Raw genomic sequence first — 11452 nt, forward strand, 5'->3', positions numbered from 1 at the left:
AATGTCATGTTACCATGGCAACATTTTTATTATTATTATGTTTTTTTAGTAAGTGACCATTAAGTATCAGTAGGATAAAGCCCTTCGAACTGTGCATTATCATAAATTAACGCACTTCTTGGAAGTAACCTGTCGGACGGTTCAGGCTTCCACACAATGCATTAATTCCTGATAATACACACCTGATAACGCATTATCAATTACATGATATCAGGGCTTGGACTTCCAGTTCCACCTCCAACCATCAGAGGGAGCCCTCTCCAGAATACTGACCTCCTCTGCTACTTCCTCACCAGCTGTCTCTCATAATCCTCATTAGTGTCTCCATGTATTTGCCCCGTTTGGACGCCACTCCTTGCGAAGTATTGCCTGGCGTTTACCTAGCAATCCTTCTTCTTTTGTATCTTTAGCCTTGTTACGTTTTGACCTTTGCCTGTTTTGCTCACCCTCCTGTATCGTTCCCCGTTTTTTTAATTCTGCCTGACTTTTGACTAGATCTTGTATTTTTTGCCTTTGCCTGATTTTGTTTGCTATTAAACTTACGAATCGTTAAGGACTCTCATGCGTCACTTTTTGTAGTTTGGGGTGTCCCCAACTCATCGTTTTTTGTCATGCTGGCTGTTACCATTAAATCCTGGGTACCCAACCTCCGGGCCACAAACTGGAACTGGTCCAGTACCGGAATGCGAAGCAAGACAGCACCCTAACTGTTAGCATCCAGTCCTGGTTCGGATCCGGTACCGCATCTGGTACAGCATCCGGGGTAGGTTAGGGTACCGGTGCCAGTTGATGTTTTTTTTTCCTTCTCACATTTTTTTGTCTTCGTGAGCACAAAGAAAAAAACAGTGGACAAAATAGACTAATTATGTCAAACCAGTAAGATTTGATTTTATCTGAGTTTATATTATCAGAGAAAAGAGAAATTCTGTTTTTTGTTTGTTTGTTTCAGTGGTGTTCTCCTTACCTCTGCTATTGTATTATAATAGCTGAAAACGTTTTTATTATTATTATTATGCATAAGATATAATGAAACTGGAGGTGGGACTTGCTAAGATTACTTTTCACCCACTCCCTTTTCAAGCACCTCGTGACTTTCTGTTTATTTGAAAATGAAATCAATCTATCAATGTAAACACTGGAGCTATAGCTCTGCTGTTAAAAGGTTAAAAATCCACTCTGTTTTGAACCGTTTCAAGCATTCCTAGTGGTACTTAAATTATGATTATGCGGTTTTTAGACAAAATTCAATATCTTCTAGGTCATAGTTTCTGCAGAGCAGCTATTCCAGAGTTTGTGACCCACCCAGTGAATAAAAATCAGCAATTTTTAAAATTATATATTTTTTGTCTGATTCTGATTTACTACAATTTGAATCAATAAATACCCAGAAACACAATTTTTCTTTATACACGTCCTTAATCTTGAGGAAAAACCTGTTAAAAACATAATCTTGACATAAAAATGTGCTTAAAACCTTTTCACAACAGATACGACAACAACAGCTGGGCTCCATCCATGTCGGTGCACACCTACCACCACCAGAACTTGGACAGCGAGGAGGACAGGGAGCGAGGTCCCACTCCTCCTTTGAGAGGACGGTCCTCCTCGCCGGCGGGAGCGCCCTTCAGCCCGCCCTCCGCCTCGTCCCTCAGCTCTGCGCACCACGAGGAGATGCAGTCCATTCTGCAAGCCCACTTAGACGAGCTGACCAGAGCCTACCAGTACGAGGTGGCCAAGCAGGCGTGGTAAGCCTTTATTTAGAGATGTAAAAGTTCAAATGGATTCCTTTTATCCTCCAAATAGTTTGCCAGTACAGCGGTGGTATTTCCACTTGTCAGGCCCAAACATGTTTTTTCTAAGCGATAATAAAAACCCACCTCTCTATTGATTACTCGTCTGACGGAGTAAAAGAGAACTTGATAAGTCAGGGCCGACATGTGTTGGAGGGTAATGACTGGGTTCGGTCTTACATGCTGTTCTGACATCAGTAAATAGAGTTGGTAATTATGCATGCATCTCCTCCATGGCGGGATGCGAGCCATCGTGGAGGACAGCTGCGCGGGAGATAACAGGCATGTTGCTGACAGCCTTGCCCATCCAGATATCCTTTATCCAGTCCAATTACAACTCCATTGTGTTCGCGCAACACACACCACCACTGAGAAAGTAATCAGTAAAAATCACTTCAGGCATTCAGAGTCTCTGCACATCAGATCTCTCGGTTTCCTACCGATTCCACTGTTTGTTTGGTTGCTTTTGTCGTTTTGCTTTCTGTTAATAAAATGATTCAAACATGTTCTTGTACTTTGAATTTAGGCATTTAAAGAGCAGCCCCAGTGTGTCCGGCGCTCCGATCGACTTCATGTCCAGCACGCTGGGCTCCGATTTGGGAGCAACTCTCCTGTCTGAAGAGGATGAGGAGGAGGAAGAAGAGAGAGACGACGACAGATATGCTGTTGTGTCAAAGAATGTGTTTGACTACACTCCTGCTCACAGCATGGACAGCTTGGATGGTTCAGGTAGATTTTTTTATTAGATCAAATCATTAAAGATGAACTAATTACTGAGTCAACAAAAATGCAAAAACAGGATATTTAACTAGACATGATACCATATTTTTAACAAAATTGTGTGTGTTTTTTGTGTGTTTGTCATGTTAATAAATATTTGGTTGTTTTGTTTACAAAAAAATAATGGAAAAAAATGTTAGAAAGAGATAAACAGAGCAGGTATAATCTTAAAAACCAAGTAGTTTACTACAAAAAACTCCTAACTGTCAGTTATATGGTGTCACATAAAAAGGAGGCAAAATATTCCAACTTTAGTGGAAGTCCTGAAAAAGTAAGGTGTATACCATTCAAGAAATGACTCATTTATAAATAGAATTGTCTGAAAGCTTTTCTTTAGAACAAGGGTACGTGATGCCTCCTCCCACAGGAACAGGAATGTACCATATTTAGCTGCCATTGTTTGATAAGTCACAGTTGACAAGTGTACTGAGAATATGTGTTTTTAGTGCTTTTTATAACCCATTGCAGGGCGGAACACGGGTCGCTGTGACTATAAATATTGACTAGCACTAATGCAAACATGTTAGTTTTTCATGTTCAACTGTCACATGTTTCAGAAGCAGAGAATATGAAATATGATGAAAAAATTTAAAAAGACTTTTCGGTGGCCGTGTTTCCTGCGACACTTTGAATGACGTCTTTTTTTATCTGGTTGTATTTTGCACAAGTAACTGCAATTAAAGGAGGCATGTGCTGCAAGGCTGTGTGATAATAGCTTTTAATTAGTTTGTTTGTTTTAAAGTTAATCTCCTGGGATGAGTTTGTGATTTGAACGTCCTTTGCAGCTCATAAAAAGACACTTGAAATGTGGTTTGTAATTAAACCGATAATTGTTACGGCAGCATTTCTACTCCCACATCAACTGATACATCTGGCTATCCCTGCGCTTATCTGTTTTTGTAATAATTTACTCAGTTATCTTTTTTTCTTTTATAGGAAAAACCTCCCAGCAGGCTAAGTTAGATGGTTTCGGTACAGCAGACCGTGCCGGACAGGGCACGCATAGCCTTGGACACCAGAGGGCACCACTTACAGGCCACAAGCCTCAGACAGACAAGGTTGGAACGCTTCCCAGACGAAGAGACACCAACACAGATGGTAGGTTTGGACTTTGGTCCGCCCGGGCCGTACTTATCAAATATTGTCATGCTTTTGTTGTAAATTCTACGAGAAGAGCCTGCTGAACGTCATGATCTCTCCCTCGGATGCTTCTCCAAATGCCCGTTCAACAGCCCACACGACAGCCGCGAAGCCCCTGAACTCCATGGGTTCCCACATGCACAGCTCGTGGGCGGCCGCGGCCTCAGACCCGTCTGAGGAGTGCATGGTGACCGTGTCGACACTAGAAAGGCAGCATATGGCTTCGTGGAGTGGAACGACATCCTCCGGCAGGGCCACCATGAATATGGGCTCTCAGAAGAGACCTGGCACAGACTTCTCCCATAACGGACATCATTCCACTAATGGCACAGAAAAAAGGGAACACTGTGAGTTTTGAATTCTTTTGAAAACTGGTATGTGTGCAAGTTAGAGAGAATGAATCCACCAGATTAATAGTTCTGTTTGACATAAGGCCTTAGCTAGAAGACTCACTCCGATAAAAATCATACTTTTAACATGTTCTTGTGACATTTTTCTGATGACGGAGGACATATATAAAAGAAAATTAAGTTCAAAATTATATTTCTGACTATTTCTTTATTTAAATCAGGAGCAGACAAAAAATCCCATTTGAAAAAGATCTTATTTGTGACACAGAAAATGCACTGAACAGGTCACAGGCTGCATGCTCCAACTCTCAACAACGGAGAGGGGAAGAGGGGCGGGATTGCTCAGCATCAAGAGTTCCACCTACAACTTTGGCAAATTTTGAATGAACTTCTGTCTTCTTCTGTATATTCTAGAAAATGACTGTGTATTTTAAATTTTGGCTAAAAACTGAAAAATAATATTCAAAATACCTCTAAGGACGTTTTTAAAATAGATTAAAAATGATTGGAGTGTAGCTTTATTTGTTTTTGACTGTGTACCTTAGAGAAAAACGTTAAAACATCTAACTATGTATAAATGTATTCCATTTAAATAAAGCTAGATGTTGGTAGTGCGTGGCAGGGTTTGGTTAAGATAAAGGCTAGTTTGTGTACAATATGTTCTGCACACTAAATTAAAGGGTCCACTTAAAATAAATGGTCTATAAATAGCCTATTCACAACAACACCCAAACTTATTACATTTTATTTATATAGCCCAAAATCACTGAGAAAAACTTGACTCATTGGGCTTCATGCCGGTAATTTTACAGAAAATGATTAATAAAATATGAAAAAAATGGCTGAAGACTAAACAGACTTAATAAAACTCCCTGCCCTGAGACCTTCCCTCCCGGTAAGGAAAAATTCCTAAAAAAGATCCTATCCCCGGACGGATAGGCGGTACCAGAACTGTTAAAGAAAAATTAGCTTCTACAACTACGTATTTAAATAGTTTATTCAGATATTACAATGTTATATATAACACTCTACATGTTGCCCATGTTAGCGTTAGCATATTACCAAACTTGTTTGCAACACATAAAAAACAGACTGATATCTCTGAAACAAATTTTACAATGAATATGCTAACTCCTAGCATGGTTAGCAACATGTAAAAAAAACAGTTCAACTCTGCTACATGTTAGCCATTTAGCATTAGCTCTATTAGTGTTTTTACAATGTCTGTAGCTCCTAATCTTGTTTACAACCGCTAAAAAGCAAGGCTAATACCGTTAAAACAAATTTTACTGTGACTTTGCTAACTCGCACTCTTAATAGCTACATATTAGTCCTGTTTGCTTACACACAACACCCAAACTTGTTTGAAATTCATTTAAAGAAGGAATAGACAGAAATTTTGAAAGAGCACCTTGTACCTCTCAAAATAGCATCCCATATTTATAAGACCCTTTTCGAAAGAAATGTTGGGTTTTAAGGGCAGAAAATACAGTAGTTAGCAATAGTTGAACATAAACTACACCCCCAATGTCTTGAAAAATAATGTCAGTACATCTTTTTTTATGATCTTTATTTAATTCACAATTTGCCATGAATGAGTGTGACCTCTTGAATGATTGGAAATATACTAATTTTAATAGAAAATGTGAAATATTCATCTTCTGTTTTTACATGTTTTTCAGAGTCCGGATGAAGCATCATTACTTGCAGTCTGTCCGTGAACACCCTGTTTATAAGTGCTATAAAAAGATTTTTTTTTCTCCTCCCGAATGAATCTGAAAAGGACATAAAATGATGGAAGGCAGAAATGTTTGGGAAATGACCTGCTGAGTTGTAAATATTATGTACAGCCACAGATACCACGGTCACGGTGATATTATTTTCATCCCCCCCTCTTCAAAAGAGCAAAGTGTATGTTATATGTGCGCTTGTGTTTTCTGTCACATGGTGTACAGCAGTTCGCACTGTGGAGAAGAAGACAAAAGGACTTGATGAAATGAAAAAAACAAAAACAAAAGAATTGTAAATACATTTTACTGTGATTTTTTTTCTCTTACATTTGCTTTGCTATGCAAGCCAAACCCAAGTTGTCTCTTTTGTGATTTATGATTTATGACTAAAATCTTTTTTTAAATGATTTATTTATTGGTTTCTGCTCAAACTGTTAGCTTGTTTTGATGAAGCTAACCCATTGTTGTATTTTGCACAGAGCATTTTTGGTGAACATAAGCACAAACTCATCGTCAGCCGAGCTGAGAAGGAGAACTATACTGGCGAATATGAACATTTATGTGAAACAGAGCAGAATCGGAAGATCATGTAGATATTTGGCTGTGATAGATTTGTTTGGGAAGCACTGATGCTACGTACACACCGGGCATGCGATACAAAGAATGTGTTGAACACGTTGAACAAGCTTGGTGCGAAATCTCGAAATCTTGCAGCAGGGTTTATCTTTCACAGATTATTAATTCTTTCTTCGTGATCAATTCTCAAACAGATGAAGTACTGAAAGGGAGGCCATTCATATATCACTTATAAATCCAAGTCTCTGATTGGTTAAAGTTCAACCGGTTTAACTTTAAATGCGTGTTTAATGGTCACATAAATGTACGTAGAGCCTGAAAATGGTCTTAGAAACTTGCGTAGCTATACGTGAACCAAGTGGTCACTTGAACACACATTTCCAAGCCTGGTGTGAACATAGCATAAGAAGACAAATAAAGTAGAAGAGAGGAAAAAGCCCGCAACTGCTATGCCAAATAATTACTAACAATCTTTCAAGTGTTTTCCTATAAATTCTACTATAAATTTAACTAACAAAGATTATCAGCAAATTATAACCAAAACGTGTTTTATAGCAACAAAGACACAGTCATTTCGACACACAAAGCTAAGGCATATATCGTAGCTACTTCTCTGAAGACTACCCCAATAGATAACATTGTTGTGTTGCTGCTTACATTCACTGACATGATGGTGCAATATTCAGAAAGCAATGTAACAGTAAAATTAAAATCAGTGACTCACAGGCCCAGAATGTCCCTGAAGGGACAGAAACAAGCTGCATTCAAGAGGCCTGCAGACAAACAGGAGGAGTTCAAGTGACACTGAACATAATTGAGATTATACCATGCAAATAGGCTGCAACATAGCTGTATATTTATAAATGTGCACTGTCATGTTGTAAACATGTCAAGCATTGACTTGCAATCAACTCTGAATATTATTATTTTTATCCATAAGCTGGTTTTCTGCCTGCGTGACCCAGAATGCAACGTTTTTTCACACCTGTTTGGGTGTTTATGGTCAGTTTTTTTCACCTTTTTGGGTCATCTTTACTAACCAGATTGGTTTTGCCCTCGGGAATACACAGCCACACAAAGTATTGGAAGGGCTTTCTGAAATCCTGTGATGCAAAATAAAACGTATGTTTGAAACAAAGTGGATTCCTAATCACAAGCCTGAAATGATCTTTGAATTTCCACACATCTGCTGTTTTTGGAGTCACTGGCATTTAGATCGGAATCTGTAAACATCTACAATCACTTAAAACTGTTTTCAGATGTGAAATTTACTTGAAGTTCTATTGATTTTGCTTTCTTTTTCTGTTGTTTTGCTGCCTCTTTTGTTTCCATGGAGAAAGTGCATATTGTCATTTGTAGTGAAATCTTTTTTTTTTTACAGTAGATATGTTCACCAATTGTTAGGGCATGCTTTAAATTTCATCTGACACATGCAAATATGCACATATTGTGTTCTGAAATATATACTGGTTTCTAAAAAAAAACATGTTTCGTCTAGTCATCTTTTTACCTTTGCAAAAAGGTGAAAAATCTGTTTTATATCACTGCAAAAAAAAATCTTATGTTTTTTGTCTAGTTTCTTTGGGACTTGATATGTATGATACACGACAAAACTAACTTACTAGAACCTTTTTATGTCTTTTTGAGTCATTTCCTCTTAAAAACTTCTTATTTCTGAGTCAAATCTCTAATGAAACTAGTTTTTGAGAATTTTTTACATAATTTCAAAAATGTATCTTAAAATATATTTTTCTAAATTGGTCTATAAATCAGGATAGTTGGAATGTTGTAGTGCTTTGAACATACTTTTTTTCTCAAGAGGACCTAGCTGCAGACAACAAGATGGCGGCTAAACATCATTAGCTTGAACAGGAAGTCCTTCATTAGCTGGAACAGGAAGGTCTCGACCGGAACCGGAATTTAAAAAAAAAAAAAAAAAAAAAAAAAGAAACTTCTGTCAACAGATACTCCTGTTTTTTGCTGTTGTTGTTGAAAACGATTTTAAAAATCCAGGGAATAACATTATCTGATTTTTAAATAATTTATTTGTAAATTATGGTGGAAAATACGTATTTGGTAACCTTCAAACAAGCAAGATTCCTGGCTCTCACAGACGTGTAACTTCTACTTCTTCAGAGGATCCTCTGTCCTCCACTCATCACCTACATTAATTGCACCTGTTTGAACTTATCTATATAAAAGACACCTCTCCAAAACCTCAAACAGTCACACTCCAAACTCCACGATGGCCGAGACCAAACAGCTATATTAGGACACCAGAAACAAAATTGCTGACCTGCACCATCTTCTCATTTTGTCTCTCATACTTGAGGTGTGATAAAAATTACAGGCTTCTCTCATCTTTTTAAGTGGAAGAACATGTACAACTAGTGGCTACCGAAATATTTGTTGCCCCACTGTAACTGGCGACTCTTACATTTTTTTTTCCTAGTTTAAGCTTTAAACCTTCAAGACTGGAGATATCTCCTGCTATGCCCGTTGACATATCATAACGCCATACATAATTCAGCTGATTTACAAAAAAAAAAAAGAAAACAGCTTTGCGCCGGTATGCACAGAATAGGCGGATTCATGTTGATCGTGTTAAGAGTTGAAAAGTTACAGTAGTCGAAGGAACGTAAACACTGGATTTAAAGCTCCAGTGTATAAGGGTCTTATAAATCCAAACACTTTTTTTCATATCCCTTTTGTAAGGAATAAAATGATTATAGTTTGCCCCATTTTAAGCTCATACTAGATATATAGCATCCCCTGCGGTAATGCAAGTGTAAATGCTGTAAGCTGAATGTGGCCGCTAAAGACGCCAGAGCTGTTAGCTGAAAATGCTGAAGCTTAAAGCTTGTAAAAATATTAGCTAAATGCCAAATTAGGCAAAAAAAAACTGGAAACAGGTTCAAATTAGCCTAAAACGACTAGCATAATGCTAAAATGTTAGCTAAGCTCCAAATTAGCAAAAAAAAAAAAAAAAAAAAAATTGGAAACATGTCTAAATTAGCCTAAAACAGCTAGCATGATGCTAAAATGTTAGCTAAACTTCAAAATAAGCCAAAAACTGCTAACATTTCTAAATTAGCCAAAAACACTTCGCATAGCGGTTTCTTACATTCAAAGTTTTACTAGAATGTACAACAATTTTGACAATTCTGTAGAAATTCTGCTTCCGGCTAATAATGTCTGGGCGCCATCTTGTCTGCAGCCATGTCCTCCTCTATTTTTGTAGTAAAAGTATCAAAGTACCTACTTTGCTTTTTTATACCCAATATACAAAAACTTTAGACGCTACACCTAATATAAATGATTCAGTTTGATGGGTGTAGCACTGGAGCACAAGAAACCGGAGTTTGTATGTGGGTCCTTAGACAAGACTCTTCTACTGCCTGACTATGTAACCACAATGGGGTCCAAGTCTAGGTTTCCCTGTACTGGTCCCCTGCCTGGATAAAAGAGGAAGGGCATCCGGCAAAGAACAAGCCAAATCACTACTGTGAAGCCAGGAAAGCTGATTGACTGTGCCAACCTCAAATATAAGTGTTTGTTCTAATGACAAGATCCTGTCTTAAAAGAACAGAACATTACACTTATTTAAAAAACTCTTACCAAGACAAATTCCACTGGTTCTATTGGCAGATTTTTTCACTTATAACAAGAGGAAAACATTGTGTATTCTAAGTGAGGATTACATTTTTTCCAGTGTATCATATCTGGACTAATGAAGTAAGTATTTGACCAACTCAGCCTCATATGATATAGTTTTTTGCTGTGGGCACTGCTTTTTCAGATGTGCACTGAGATCAGTCCAGACAGCCGATATTGAACACATGAATTAATAGTGAAGTACACCATTAAAACTTAATAACCGGATACCCAAGTTCCCAGTAGTACCATAAGACGTGTTATTTGTTCTCCAGTCTTTGTAGTGTCTGTTAAACCCAATCACTATATGTTGTGTACTTGCCAATTTGCCCTGTTTGTAAAACATGTGAGTTTAATGGAGGAACTGTGCAAACAGACTTTCCCACAGAGCCCAATTACACAGCTCTCTCAGCATTGATATTGCTACACTTATGATTGATAGTGTCGTTGCCTAACATACTAGTCTTGGAATGGTGTACTTGCCTTGTGAGTTGTTGTGGTTTTGGTTCAATGAAAAATACGTTTAGTAAATATTGTTGTAGGAAGACTTTTTTTAAACCCTCAGGGATCAATTTGGCCTGTGCTTCACTTCACTTCACTTTGCTTCAAACCCGAGAAAACATACATGTGCAAACAACCAGCAGATAATTGCAATATAGCAATTTAGTTGTCTTTTTTTTAAGAAATATTTTTGATATATTGCAGCATAAATTTGTGGTTTCACATTCCAAAAGCACATAATACAGACCTGTTTCACAAGGATAATCCACAAATATTGAGCAATATACAAAAAGGGTTAGAGGTTTTGAACCCTGTAGTGCTAATGCAAAATTCATGTCTTCTTCGTATTCTTCATCAAGCATTGAGGGGGTGTCAAGTCAAGACCGAGAATGCTCTTTGGTAGCTAACCCTGACCTTTAACCTCTTTGTGAGTGATACAGCCGGACAGCTTCACCTTTGAGAATGGTGGTTTGACAAAGCTTGACAAAGCATGAGAAATTCACGGCTCGGATGCAGCAAAAAATCGAAAATCACAAGAACCCTGTTGGTTCATATGATAAACAGAAGTATAGTAAAGAAAATCTTAAAGTGTTAAAATACTCAGAAAGATGCAAAAAAAAAGTTAGTTGCCTAAAGCTATGTTCACACCACCCTCAGCAAGTCTTTGTAAATGAGCGTTTAGGACTTCCTTGTTCAGAACTCTTGGATTACTACGTAGCTAAGCAAGTATCAACTCAAGTATCTATGCAACCATTAACACAAGTATCTATACAAGTATTTCTGCAAGTATCTATGCAAGTATTAACACAAGTATCAATACAAGTATTAACACAAGTATCTATACAAGTGTATACACATGTATCTACACAAGTATCTATGCAAGAATCAACGTATCTATGCAAGTATCTTTGCAAGTATCTTTGCAAGTATC

The 11452-nt window shown here is 37.7% G+C and overlaps 1 protein-coding gene across 2 annotated transcripts in view; it reads left to right on the plus strand.

The window, feature by feature from the left end:
- Positions 1-8313, plus strand: part of LOC112142700 (roundabout homolog 2) — a 138611-nt gene extending 130298 nt beyond the window's left edge. For both annotated transcript variants that reach the window (XM_024266234.2, XM_024266235.2), the window contains 5 exons: positions 1488-1745; positions 2317-2519; positions 3507-3668; positions 3803-4057; positions 5743-8313. In XM_024266234.2, coding sequence (XP_024122002.1) covers positions 1488-1745; positions 2317-2519; positions 3507-3668; positions 3803-4057; positions 5743-5744 — 880 coding nt within the window. In that variant the 3' untranslated portion in view covers positions 5745-8313. The remainder of the gene's footprint in view (positions 1-1487; positions 1746-2316; positions 2520-3506; positions 3669-3802; positions 4058-5742) is intronic.
- The last annotated feature ends 3139 nt before the right edge of the window (positions 8314-11452 follow it).

The sequence above is a fragment of the Oryzias melastigma genome, linkage group LG14 (genome assembly GCF_002922805.2).
Source record: "Oryzias melastigma strain HK-1 linkage group LG14, ASM292280v2, whole genome shotgun sequence".
Lineage (NCBI taxonomy): Eukaryota > Metazoa > Chordata > Actinopteri > Beloniformes > Adrianichthyidae > Oryzias > Oryzias melastigma.